This window comes from Macaca fascicularis, chromosome 1, assembly GCF_037993035.2.
Source record: "Macaca fascicularis isolate 582-1 chromosome 1, T2T-MFA8v1.1".
In the NCBI taxonomy this organism is placed as follows: Eukaryota; Metazoa; Chordata; class Mammalia; order Primates; family Cercopithecidae; genus Macaca; species Macaca fascicularis.
This window is the reverse complement of record NC_088375.1, coordinates 210,629,989-210,644,217: the sequence shown is the minus strand read 5'-3', so window position 1 is coordinate 210,644,217 and position 14,229 is coordinate 210,629,989. Positions and strand designations below refer to the sequence as shown.

The 14,229-nt window shown below is 45.8% G+C and overlaps 1 protein-coding gene across 4 annotated transcripts in view; it reads left to right on the top strand.

Annotated features, from left to right (window-relative positions):
- Nucleotides 1-14,229, top strand: part of NIPAL3 (NIPA like domain containing 3) — a 54,594-nt gene that overhangs the window by 32,297 nt on the left and 8,068 nt on the right. For all 4 annotated transcript variants that reach the window (XM_045377991.3, XM_065527706.2, XM_065527707.2 and 1 more), the window contains exons 5-10: nt 998-1,143; nt 4,616-4,712; nt 7,328-7,463; nt 10,069-10,157; nt 11,621-11,684; nt 13,681-13,775. In XM_045377991.3, the coding sequence (XP_045233926.2) occupies nt 998-1,143; nt 4,616-4,712; nt 7,328-7,463; nt 10,069-10,157; nt 11,621-11,684; nt 13,681-13,775 (627 nt within the window). The remainder of the gene's footprint in view (nt 1-997; nt 1,144-4,615; nt 4,713-7,327; nt 7,464-10,068; nt 10,158-11,620; nt 11,685-13,680; nt 13,776-14,229) is intronic.

The window sequence follows — 14,229 nt, the reverse complement described above, 5'->3', positions numbered from 1 at the left end:
AGGTACATGTTGAACTCTGAAGGTTGGCCTTTATGTTTTGTTTTATTTGTTTTTTTGGTTTATTTGCCCATAAAGTGATTTTAGTTTTAAAATGTTACCTATAAAATGTGCATTAAAATCACAGTGCAATACTATCATGGCTAAAATGAAGAAGACAAAATGTAAGTGTTGACAAGAATGTAACTAGAACTCTCTTGCTCTACTGGTGGGAGTGTAAATTGTGACAACCACTTGGGAAAAACATTTGACACTAACTACCAAATTGAACATCCACATATCCTATGGAGGAATTCCACCCCTCATTTTATACTCAACAGAAATGCATACATGTGTTTCTCAAATGACGTGTACGAGAATGTTCACAGCAACATAATTTTTTATAACTCCAGGCTGGAGACTCCTCAAATGCCCCCCAGCAGTAGAATGGATAAATTGTGTTGTATTTACACAGTGGATCACCGTACACAGTGAGAACGAATGAACCGCCACCGTGCCCCACAAGACAGATGGATCTCAGAAACATGTTGAGTGGATACATACAAAAGAGATCACACTGTATGGGTCCATTCATATAAAGCACAAAGCCAGGAAAAGCTATCAGTGCTGTTACAGGTCAAGATAGTGTTACCCTGAGGGTGGGGTCGAGCGATCAGTTCCACAAATGAGAAATTTCAGGATCTGACTCATGTTCTCTTTCTCCATCTGGGAGCTGGTTTCATGAGTGTGTTCACTTTGGGAGAATTCCTCAAGCACTTTTTGTATGCATGTTATACTTCATTAAAGTTTTGTTGTTTTTTTTTTTTACATTAAATGTTTTTTTTTTTTAACAAAATTAAGGAAGATCATTTATTTTTTAAAGTAAAGAAAAACCAAAAATACAAACAATATCAGGTCATGGTATGTTGCAGGAGAAGCCTGTTTTTTCGTGGCTGAGAATGTGTACTGTATCTCGGGCTTGTTGTTACAATGAGTCCATGACAGCCTCTCTTCCCCGCAGGGCGCTACGTCTTGTCCTTTGTTGGCTGCGGTTTGGCTGTCGTGGGTACCTACCTGCTGGTGACATTTGCACCCAACAGTCACGAGAAGATGACGGGCGAGAATGTCACCAAGCACCTCGTGAGCTGGCCTTTCCTTTTGTACATGGTAAGAGAAGCCTCCAGTCCTTCCCCCTGAGATGGCAGGAGGGAGATCAAGTCCTAGAAACCAGAAACATGAATACCCAGCAATAGGGCGTCCCGTGAATTGTGGCACATTGTACCAGCATGAAAGACCGTGCTTCTGGAGAGTATGCAGTTCATGGTGAAATGCTTGTTGTATTTATGTCCTGAGTAATATCAAAACCATTATATAGTCTGATGCCAGTTTTGTTTTTTAGAGGTGGGTATAGATATGGTCATGTAATAGATCTATGAAGGCCTGGATGGGAAAGCAAATTCCATCAGTGGTTGGCTCTGGGAGATAATGTTATGACTCAGTTCTTATTTCCTCTTCATCTTTCTGAATTATCCAAAATGTCTACAGTAACCATTTCAAACTTTGATGGTAAGGGGAAGAAAAAGTTAAAACTGTCAACAATTTAAGAATGTTATTTTATTTTTTTTCCCAGTATCACACTGCTGGTAGGAGCCCAGGAGACACGGGAAACTTTGTCTCCTAACCCCTCTGCCAGAGCTCAGTCCTCTGCCCCAGTTCTATCCCATTTTAAGTCTATAAATCAACTGATTAAGGAAAACATCTAAAGTATTTGATAAAGCTATTGGTACGTTCTTGTTCCATGCCCTGCGCTGTGCTAAATACATTTTTATATATCATCTCAGATTCTCTTAACCCTATAAAGTAAATGTTCTTCCTATTTTATGCATGAGAAAACCAGGGCTCTAAGAGGTTAGCTGACCTGCTCAGAGTCCATAAAAGCAGAGTTGGATTTGAAGGCTGGGCCCGCCTGGCCTCAGGTGCCATCTTCCTTCCCCGTGGCCTGCCAACAAAGGTGTTCACTGTTTTCCTCTGAGTCTAGAGGCCCTGGAACATCCTTTTTCCTCAGTTTATCCACAAGGCAGAGGATCACTTCCCCTGAAATGGGGGCTGTGTCATTTCCCAACTGGCAGCCAGCCCCGGCATGTAGTTGGTGACAGAGCAAAAGACCGCCTCCTTGGGCAAAGCTTTACCCCAGAACAGGCCTTTCACTCAGGAAGTCTTGGGCTTCAATCCTCTAAGTGCTGTGTGGCCTTAGCCAAGTCGCTTTCCTTCTCTGTTTCCCTCTCTGTAAAATGGCAAGAATCTCTGGACTTAGAATTGCTATTGGGAGATCCAGGAAGTAGCATTTAAGTCACCCAGAACGTGGTAGGTGCTCAGTGAATGACTCTGTTGTCTTACTTCATCATGACCAGGAGGCAGTGCTGCCAGCTGGAGAGATTGGCCAAACCAAATTCAGTCAATATTTATTGAGCGTCTGCTGTGTGCTCGACACTATGGTTATAAAAAATAAACGAGACATGCCCACAGAACTCATGGACTGTTGGGAGGCACATCCATCTCATGATATAATATCCAGTGCTATTCCCGCGTTCATTTTAGAATCATGGAGAATGGGCCACGTGTGGTGGCTCACGCCTGTAATCCCAGCACTTTGGGAGGCCGAGGCAGGAGAATTGCTTGAGCCTAGGAACTTGGACAGTGTTCAAGTGTGGACAATGACCAGTGTGGACAATGTGGCAAAACCCCATCTCTATTAGGAAAAATTAAAAATTAGCCGGGTGTGTTGGCGCGTGCCTGTAGTACCAGCTACTAAGGAGGTTAAGGTGGGAGGATAGCTGGAGCCCTGGAGGTCAAAGCTGCAGTGAGCCATGATCACAGTACTGCACTCCAGCCTGAGTGACACAGTGAGACCGCGTCTCAAAAAAAAAAGAAAAAGAAAAAAAGCATCATGGAGAATGGCTGAACAATTGGGGCCCCTCAAATGCAGGCACAGTGGTTGGGAATGTTGATGACTGGCAGCACATCCACTTGATGAAGTGTTCTGCAGCAATTAAAGATAATTATGACAACTTCACACAACATGAAGATTGTTTATGGTAACTAAAAACAGCCCAGTCCAAAATTGCGCATTGACTATAATGACAACTCGATAAAATATGGATTCCCTGGAACAAAGACAAAGAAGAAACAGAGGGAAATGAAAGCAGCTGTGTTTTAGTGGTCTCTAATTAGAAGGAATGTTTTAAATGTTTCAAAATGCCCATTAATGTTTCTGTGTTGTTTTTTATACTAAATGAGCTTTGATAAGGGGTTTGGGGTAGGCAAATGCGACTAGGCTGTTGTCAAAGTTTTCTGCTTTCGTTGCACTGGGTGCTAGGGCTGGCTCAACTTCTTGGGAAAGTGTTAGCAAATATCTGGGCTCTTAAGGGGTGGCAAGGACAAGTTGTCGACGCGAGGAGGGGGAGCTTCTCAAACTCGGACTTGCCGTCGTCTAATGGTAAGTTTCTACTGATAGAGCACTTCTAAACAGCAGGCACTGGGCCGCCCATCTCCAGACAGTGTAGTCTAGCAGGAAAGTGCATGGGCCTGGGAGCCAGACTGTCCAGGTTTAAATTTCTCTGTGTCATGCACGGGATCGTGGTGGTACCTGCTTCCTAGAGTTCTTGTGCTGATTTCATGAGATTAAGGTAGATAAAATGCTTAGAATACTACCTGGCATACAAGGAGACGTCATTTAGTGTAAGCTGTGATTATGGACTCCTTAAAAAGAATTCTTATCTCTATTTCCCACAGGGTTAACTAAGGTTTAGAGAAGTTAAGTGACTTGCCCAAGGTCACACAACTAGTTTAGAGGCAGATCCAAGGTCAAACCCAGGTCTCCCTGACTCCACATGCCTTCCTCATTCTATTCTGTTAAACCTCACACTGGAAGCTTGGCTGGGGGCACAGGGAGTATATACTCATATTCTTTTTTTCTTTGAGATGGAGCCTCGCTTTGTCTCCCAGGCTGGCATGCGGTGGCATGATCTCAGCAATTCTCCTGCCTCAGCCTCCTGGGTAGCTGGGATTACAGGCAGATGCCACCACGCCCAGCTAATTTGTTTTTTCTATTTTTAGTAGAGACCAGGTTTCACCATGTTGGCCAGGCTGGTCTCAAACTCCTGACTTCAGGTGACCCGCCCGCCTCAGCCTCCCAAAGTGCTAGGATTACAGGAGTGAGCCACTGCACCTGACTTCTTATTCTTGACCAAAGAGCTTGGTGAACAAGTGTCTCCCTCTTGGACTGACCCATTGTTTTAATGGGGATACCCATGGAGCAGTGGAGTGGGAAGAAACCTTCTCAGCCTGATGAATCTTGGCCCTCCAAGAAAGAGTGGACATGAGGGCAGCACCTCACCCTCAAAGCTTCAGCCTCAGGACAACGGGGAATTCCTTCTCAGTACTAGCCAGGGATTAGAGAGATTCACTCTGTGTTTCCCTTTTCCCCTGAATGTCTAACAGTAGTTTGGGAAATGCTGACTCATAGCTCAGTCATTCCCTTTCAACCCTGTAACTCTGATGATGGCCCAGCCCACCAGGGTCTCCCGGTCTCGCCTACCTCTGTGGTCCCCACTGACCCCCTGCTCGCTGCCTTCCACAGCTGGTGGAGATCATTCTGTTCTGCTTGCTGCTCTACTTCTACAAGGAGAAGAACGCCAACAACATTGTCGTGATTCTTCTCTTGGTGGCGTTACTCGGTAAGTTGGCATTTAGATGATTGAGTTTTGCCACCACCAAGAAGCACCAAATGGAGATATGGGTTTTGTTTGCAGAGCTTTGGCACCTGGACACAGAAGCTGCTTGAGACTGGCTCAGGTTGTTCTGTCTCCATCAGTGGCTCTGGGGAGCTGAGTCCCTGCTGACTGGAGACAAACTCCTGTCCTCCAGGAGCCTCCAATCTAAAGGGAGAAAATAGCAGTAAACACCTAGCCAAATTCATAGGTTATGTAAGTTTGGGCAATAACAATTCCAATGAGGAAGAATTAAGCAGAGTGAGGATGAGGTGAGTTACGTTGTTTCAGAGATGGCAGAAGTAGAACACGCCCCAGTGATTGGGCCCTGAAAAGATCCATGCAAAACCTACCAGAGCTTAGGAATTCATTCTAGATTCAAAGATGGGTGCTGTGGAAGAGATAGCTCCTGAATCACCTTGAGGCTGGAACCGCATATTAATTTTTCCTTTTTTTTCTTTTTTTTTTTTTGAGACAGTCTCACTCTGTCACCCAGGCTGGAGTGCAGTGGTACAATCATAGCTCACAGTAGCTTTGACCTCCTGGCCTCAAGTGATCCCCCTGCTTCAGCCTCCCAAAGTGCCAGAATTACAGGCATGAGCCACTGTGCCTGGCTAGAACTGTGTATAATTTTATAGCTAAATAGAGCTGTGGGGAATCCATCCTTCCGAGAAGGAGAAGCGGACAGAGGTGGAGGAGCAGGCTGGTGTCAGGGCTGGTGGAGTCTGCTGCCGCGCTGGTCTTGTGTCTCAGGCCTCAGGCTAGTGACCCTCACTCCTTAAGCCGCACCGTCCACTTCTTTAAAGAGGGGTATGAGAACATCCAAGTCACAGAAGGGAGTAGGGGTTAAATGAGATGTGCACAGGTGCCTAATATGTGCATGTACATTTTTCTTCCAACCTTCCTACTGTGCACCCTACCACGGCCACAAGCCATCAGCCAAATAGATATCTGTCACTGAAGACAGGGTTTCATTAATTAATTTTTTAACAGCTCTATTGAGATATAATTTACATACCATAAAGTTCACCTGTTTAAAGTTTACAATTCAGTGGTTTTTAGTATTTCATAGAGTTGTGAAGCCATCATCCTAATCTAATTTTAAAACATTTTGTCACCCCAAAAAGAAATCCTGTGCCTATTAGCAATCACTCCCTGTTCCCCTTTTCCCAGCCCCAGGCAACCACTAAGCTACCTTCTGTCCCTGTAGATTTGCCTTTTTGAACTCCTTCATAAATAAAGTCATATGCTTTGTGGCCTGTTGTGACTGGCTTCTTTCACTGAGCATGATAATTCTGAGGTTCACCCACGTCATAGCATGAATCAGTCCTTCATTCCTCAATGACTTTGTTTTCAAAGTGGATGGGAAGGATCACGGCCCTAAAACATCCTCTCCTCTTACGTAGGAAGGCTAGAAGGTTCTGAGGCCATTGGCCAATCCCCTTCTCACTAAGGAGGACTCCCTGATGACAAGTGCTTAAGTGGCTGCCAGTGTTTGGAAACTGTAGCCTAATGGGTGAGGAGCCCGAGAGACACTGTGGGCGGGGGTGGGTATTGGCAGGAGAAAGCGAAATAAACCAAAGCTGAAGAACAGGAAAGCAAAGCAGAGCAGCTGGGACCAGGACTTCACTTGGACCACTCTTGGGGGCTGTCTCTAACTCCTGTTTGGCAGGGCAGTCTGATGGTCTGTAGTTAGAAGCCATTTCTGAACAGTAGGGTAGAGCGAGGGTCTCCACAGGGAGGTGAGCAGGATGCTCCGCTGGGTACACAGAGAGAATATTAGAACTTCAATCATTTTTTCTCTGCCTTTTAATTTATATTCCTGTACAAATTTTATAACGTGCATACCATTTAAGTACAGGGTCACATGACTTTAATTTGAAAATAAGTACACACATATTGGAAATGTTTGCACATGTGCACAGGGGTGTGCCTTCCAAAACACTGGAGAAATGTTTTTAAAAATACAAGTGACCAGCCGGGTGCAGTGGCTCACGCCTGCAATCCCAGCTCTTAGGGAGACAGAGGTGGGAGGATAGCTTGAGTCCAGGAGTTCAAGACCTGCCTAGGCAATATCGCGAGACCTTGTTCTCCACAAAAAGGAAAAAAAAAAAATACAACAACAACAAAAAAATACAAGTGACTGAGCACTAAAAAACCCAACAACTCCTAAGCTGTTTACACAGCACATGTTTTTTCCTGTGGTTGCTATGAGACTCGTGATTTCATTGATCCACTCAGGGATCCTTTTGGCCACAGTGCTGGGCACTTTGAGCCTCAGAGAACTGAACTTACTGCCCATGCTTGGCAGTTTAGAAGTGACATCTAGGATTCCCTTCAGGAGTTTGGCTTTCCTCCCTCCTTTAGGGTGTAGTCAGCACAGAGCATGGGAGTCCACGGGAGAGGTGCACACGAGACCCAGTGCAAACGGTGTTTGTCACCATGCAAACTACCGGTTTGACTCTGTTCCTGTTCCCTCCCCTCTGTCTCCCCAAGTCCTTTGGGGTTATAGACTGGCTTTCCGGACGTAACTCTCTGCATTTCCCTGAGGCTCCCCACTCGCCCTTGTCTCCCATCTGCAGGCTCCATGACGGTGGTGACAGTCAAGGCTGTGGCCGGGATGCTTGTCTTGTCCATTCAAGGGAACCTGCAGCTTGACTACCCCATCTTCTACGTGATGTTCGTGTGCATGGTGGCAACCGCCGTCTATCAGGCTGCGTGAGTTACAAATCCTTTTCCTGCTGGGCCCCACCATTCAGGCTGCTTCTCTTTTGGGGGCCTGATGACGTATGCCGTGAAGCTACAAGGAGGGCCGAACATGCCACAGGGCCTGGCATCCAGCGTGGAGAGAGGAGCTACTAAGTTGCTGAGTTGTCACCTGGAGGGTCACTCAAAAGATGAAGCACAGTGACCCACGCCTGTAATCCCAGCTCTTTGGGAGGCTGAGGTGTGTGGGTCACTTGAGGCCAGGAGTTTGAGACTAGCCTGGCCAACATGGTAAAATCCTGTCTTTATTAAAAATACAAAAAAAAAAAATTAGCTGGGCATGGTGGCACATGCCTGTAGTCCTAGCTACTCAGGAAGCTGAGGCACAAGATTTAAAAAATAAAAAAAGAAATATGAAGCCAGCAGTGGATGGGTTTTTCCCTGCTGCCTCAGAATGTGAGATTTGTTTTGTTTTGTTTTGTTTTGTTTTGAGATGGAGGCTCATTCTGTTGCCCAGGCTGGAGTGCAGTGGTGCCATCTCAGCTCACTGTAACCTCCGCTTCTGGGGTTCAAGTGAGTCTCCTGCCTCAGCCTCCCAAGTAGCTGGGACTACAGGTGTGTGCCACCACACCCGGCTAATTTTTATATTTTTAGTAGAGATGGGATTTCACATTGTGGGCCAGGCTAGTCTCAAACTCCTAACCTCAAGTGATCTGCCCATCTTGGCCTCCCAAAGTACTGGGATTACAGGCATGAGCCACCACGCCTGGCCAGAATGTGAGAAATTTGTGGCTGGAGCAGACTTACTTCCCATCTTCTCTGGGGCAGGTGATCATCTCAGGGGCCTCGGAAGCATGGCCATCCCTAGGACGCACCTGCTTGTCTTCTGGGTTGGAAAGAAAAGTTGTCATTTCTTGCCTTCAATATATCACCTCCAAATCTTCCTGAGTGGAAGGCAAAGTACCCCCTCCTCTTCCTAAGCATGAAGTTAAATAAAAGGCAGCAGCCTGAGGACAGGGCCTGTGTCTTGTTTGCGTTTGAGTCCTGGAGCCCAACAGAGGGCCTGGGAAGAGGAGAGGCTCTAGGAATGTTGTAGGTGACAAAACCTGTGTAGGTACACAGGACTCACCAGCACACGAGGCTGATTCAGCCTGGAAAGCTCAGGCTCAGACTCAAGGTCCACCAGCTACATGGCCTCCAGGGACCATAGGAGCAGCTGCTGCTGGCCCGGTGTTTGGTGTGAGCCCAGCTCTTTTCTCAGTGCTTTATGGAACCAGCTCATTTGGTCCTTACAACGCTCCTTTGACATAGAGGATATTATCCCCACTTTGCATATGAGGAACTGAGGCAGAGGGTAAGAGGCTAGGAAGTGGCAGAGCTGAGATCTGAACCCAGGTGTCTGGCTCCCCAGCCCATGCCCTCACCGCTCTGCTCTGCTGCTGCCTACTCAGCTTCTCCAAGACTCAGATTCTTCACCTGCTAATGAGAACAACAGTCCGTACTTAAGAGAATCACATGAAGCTCTTAGGAGAACGGAGAATGTCTCTAGGGAAATGCCCAGTAAACATGAGCTGCTTCTATGATTATTGGCCTTGCTATTGTTATTTTGGTTATTATTATTTTTGGTCCCACTACAACAATTGCAGTCAACACCAGGGAGCCCCTGCCAGTCCAAGGCCCTGCGCTGAGCACTCCAGGTGTCACAAACATGGCTCAGATGCCCCCGCCCACTCCTAAGGAGCTACTCATTCACTAACCAGTGCAGCCCACTGAGGGTGCTCAGCACCCAGGGACGGTGAGGGTAGTCATTCACTGCCCTCAGGCATTCACAGCCCTGGCTGGGGGACAGCCAGTGAACAAACTAGTACAGCCAAGCTGCATGCAGTGGCTCACACCTGTAATCCCAGCTACTCAGGAGGCTGAGGCAGGAGGAGCATTTGAGCTCAGTAGTGAGAGGCTGTGGTGAGCTATCACTGTGCCACTGCGCTCCAGCCCAGGCCACAAAGCGAAGTAAAAAAATAAAAGCAATTGAGTGGTGAGCATGGTGTAAGCAACTATGCAGAGAAAGGGCAAAGAATATCTTCCAAAATTGGGGTATTTTTTATCATAGATGGAGTGATTAGGAAGGACCCTAATTTTCTCTTTTTCCTATATTTATTGCAGTGATCACATTTTCAAATTAAAAAGAAATTTTGTTGAAACGAATAATTATAACACTAGGCAGAACGTGATTAGAGCTGTAAGAGTTTCTGGGGGCAGGGGTATAAGAGATGCAGGAATGGCTCTTTTTAGTGGGGTGGGGATACAGGGGGGTGAGGAGAAGGGCATTTCAGGTGACAGGAACCATGCGGCCAAAGGTGTGAGACCATGATGGCATGGCTCAGTTGGGAAATGGGGATGGGCCTTAGCTGTGTGTCTAGGGGAAGAGTGGGAATCAAGCATGGACCCCAGACCAGGGATACACGGTGCCCTGTAACATGAGGGTGGCATTTTTAGAAACCCAAGGAACGTTCCTAAATGTATCATCTTCATATTTCAAACCAAACTCTACAGTTGTCAGCTCTTAGCCTTTCCAACATCTCCACAGCCCACTGACTGGAGTGCTTTTGTTTTGAAGGTTTTTGAGTCAAGCCTCACAGATGTACGACTCCTCTTTGATTGCCAGTGTGGGCTACATTCTGTCCACAACCATTGCTATCACAGCAGGTAAGGGTGGTCCGTTGCTAGATATCTGTCTTCTACTTTAGCAGCAGGGTATTATCGCAGGGTGGAGAGAGGCTGATTCCGCTGACTCGTTCTTCCCATAGAGTGATGTATGGGTTCATGGAGAATGTGCAGGATTTCCAGACAGAGAGATCCAGGTTTGTATCCACACCTGCACAGACACACATCAGCTCTGCAAACATCACTTAACCTCTCTGAGCCTCAGCTCCACATTCATAAAATGGGAGTGATAACACCTCCGAGAATTGTAATAGGAATGATCCAAATGTGCCCTATGTCATACTGTGTGTACTTTCACAAGTTTTGCTATCTTCTAACTCCACAACCCCCACTGGCTAAGTGACCACACATCTCTTCTATATACGTCGATGCTCAATAAGTGATCATTAGCATTACAGCCCCCTTTTCCTCTATTTCACCTCTAATTTTTTTTTCATTTTCTTTCTGTAGTGGCCTTAGAGGCTGCAATCATATAAAGCTGTTTGTTTGTTTAAATGGCACGATAGGTAACTAAAATCTTCAGAGTAAAAAATCCAGTAAGAACTAAGTGCTTTCCTTTGATGAAAGCCTGGCTGTAAAGCCCTATGCTCTGCGCAGCACTTAAGACAAGTGGTGCCGCCGTTCCTGTCTACACAGGAGGAACACACAAGGCACACAGCTTCCAGGGCTCATGCTGTGAGCAGCATCAGGGGCCATGAGGCATTGACCCAGAGCAGCCAGAAGCCATAAGCTAAGTCATGGTCAAGAAGCTTGGTCAAGAAGCGTGAAGTCCAGTCAAGGTTGAAAGGAATCACAAACACCATGGTTGAGTGAGAACACAAGTCAAGGCAGGGAATCAGGAGCTCAGGAATACAGCTGGAGGCCTGTGTGGGTGAGATGATTCCAGACAAAGGCTGGCTCAGGGCAGAGGCAGTAGGCCCACCCCACGCCCATACCACAGGAGTAGACCCACAGACTTGGCATCTACTGGCCATACGAGGTTAGAAAGCTCTAACAACATAAGCACAAAGCCTTGTTTATCCATCTTAAGAAAGATGGAGGGGAGACGATTGCAGGCACAAACTGGTAAATAGGGTCTGTGGTTTAGTTAGTAAGTGTTGATTGTCGTTTTCCTGCTTTGATTATGCACTGTGGTTATGGAAGACATGACTGGGGAAAGCTGGAGGAAGAGTGCATGGGGACTCTACACCATTTTTGTGAATCTAATATTATCTCCCAATATAAGTTAAGAAACATGGAGATCAGAGGGGCCTAAGGTGGAAAAAAGTTGACAACCTGATCCCCTAAATGGCTTTTATTCCATTCTTCTTGTAAGGCACGGTCATAATAAGTTTTGATCGTTTTGGTTTCCTAAAGGGAAGAGAGCTTAGCCAAATCCTAGACAGACTTGCAAATGGGTGACTTGAAAACAGCTCAGCGGTATTTTCTATGACTTGCTGCTGCAGGTGCAATATTTTACCTGGACTTCATCGGGGAGGATGTGCTGCACATCTGCATGTTTGCACTGGGGTGAGTTCTGTCCTGCTTGCCAGCCACAAGATGTCGTGTGTAGAATTCCAAGCAGGTTGCCCCGCTCTCTATTGCTCTCTTATTGCTACAGCTGCCCCATCCTTTAGAGTCAGAGGAGCTGTGGGGTTTGGGAGCTTTCTCCCCAGAGGTAAGCATTTTCTTCCTCTAAGGGCTTTATCTTCCCCTTTCTTCTCTTTTGGACTCTAATCTCTTTGGCATTTCTCAAATATCACATTTTGACACATGAAAAGTCTCTCAACCTCACCTTGGATCTAAGAAATGCATATTGAAACCACATGAGATACCATCCTTTTGCAAAAACTAACAGGATTAATAGTATTCCACATTGGCAAGAGGATGAGGAGGCCAGCCCACTACCACACTGTTAGCATACTTTAATGTGGGAGGAAAATTTAACAACAGCAACAAAAATCCAAACAAGCATACTTTTTGATACAGTATTCCATTCTAATCATTTATCTTGGAAAAAATGCTTCAACAGGGATGCAAAGACACATGTATGGGGCTATTTATTAATTTTTAAATTAGTTGTATAAGCAAACAATTGAAAATAATAGAGGCCGGGCGTGGTGGCTCAAGCCTGTAATCCCAGCACTTTGGGAGGCCGAGACGGGCGGATCACGAGGTCAGGAGATCAAGACCATCCTGGCTAACACGGTGAAACCCCGTCTCTACTAAAAAATACAAAAAGCTAGCCGGGCGAGGTGGTGGGCGCCTGTAGTCCCAGCTACACAGGAGGCTGAGGCAGGAGAATGGTGTAAACCCGGGAGGCGGAGCTTGCAGTGAGCTGAGATCTGGCCACTGCACTCCAGCCCGGGCGACAGAGTGAAACTCCATCTCAAAAAAAAAAAAAAAGAAAGAAAATAATAGAAATACTCAGCAGTAGAATACAGGTGTTAAAAAATTATGCCATATCTAGATAATAGCGTGCCATGCTGCCATTTTGAAAACTTGAGGCCAGTCCATAGGTGCTGACACAGAAAAAAATTAGCCAGGTGTGGTAGCAGGCACCTGTAATCCTAGCTACTCGGGAGGCTGAGGCAGGAGGATCACTTGAACCTGGGAGGTGGAGGTTGCGTGAGCTGGGATCGTGCCACTGGACTTCAACCTAGGCAACAGAGTGAGACTCTATCTCAAAAAGAGATCAAAATAAAAAATAAAAAAAGAAGATGAATCTTAACATTTTATCAAATGAAAGGACCCAGACATAAAAGAGTACATAGTGTATTATTTAACTTACATGAATTAAAGAACAGACTAATTTCATCCATGGTGAGAGAAGTCAGGATAGTGGGGAAGGGCTGGCATGAAATGGAAAGGGGCCCAGGAAAACTTTCTGAGGGGGATGGAAGTATTTTCTGTCTTGACCTGGGTGATGATTCCACAAGTAAAATCCATTCATCTAGACATCTAGGGTTGGTGCATTTTGCTGCTTGTAAATGATACCTTAATGTTTAGAAAGTATGCTTGTTTATGTAAGCTATAGGAAAAAGGGAAAAAACAAAGCAAAACAAAAAATAACCTGGAAGGCTATACACCTGCCTGGCCGAGTGAGACCAAGAGTACACGGACTCTCCAATTTTTGTTGATTTTTACTATCTATACTTCAGTAGTGATTGAAACGAATGACTTCAATTTAAAAAAAAAACAAGTTTTAAAAGGCAAGGTTCCGAGAATCCTGATTAAATGGAAGTGAAGAGCCATGAGAAGCTCGCCCAGGAGAGTCTAATTTATTCTGATTACAGCTCATGGAGAGTGTAGGGCATGTGAGGCCACTCCAGCTATTGTTATTCAACTTGCATCTGCCCCTGCTGATCCCAGGCTGGCAGCCTCTCAGGGCTCCTTGGGCGGTGAGCCTTCCTCCGAAGCCTGCAAGCCTTTTTACCTCTTTCGCGTCACCTGAGCTTGAAAGTGTGTCCCTCCCTGACCTTGCTCCTGGCCTTATTTCTCTTCCTGTCTTATCTCCATTCCTCAGGTGCCTCATCGCATTCCTGGGCGTCTTCTTAATCACGCGTAACAGGAAGAAGGCCATTCCATTTGAGCCCTATATTTCCATGGATGCCATGCCAGGTAAGGTTAAAGCCCCATGGGTCTAGCTGACCATCCATGTAGAATGACTGCTACTTCCTGTTTAAAAAGAGACAACCAACTGCTGTGCTGTGCCTTTATCGTGTGACTGTTCTCTCACTGTCTTTTTTCTTTTCTTCTTTTTTTTTAATCTTGTGCAAAAGGGTAGGCAACGGCTGAGGCACCTCAGTTGGTTTTGAGCACATCTTGCCAGTTCCGTGTCTATTTGGGGATCTTTTAAAGAAAATTCTGATTCATACTCATTATAATTAGGATCTGCAGCCCCAGGCTTCATGCCTGCAAATGGAAAAATCCATTCATCTAGTTGGAATGAAATGATCAGAGAAGGGAAGGAAAATGAGTGGAATGAAATTAAAATATTATAATCTCACTCGCTGGATGCCACAAGGGAGTGGATCATTCTGGAAAGCCTAATTTCATAGCGAGCTAAGGATTC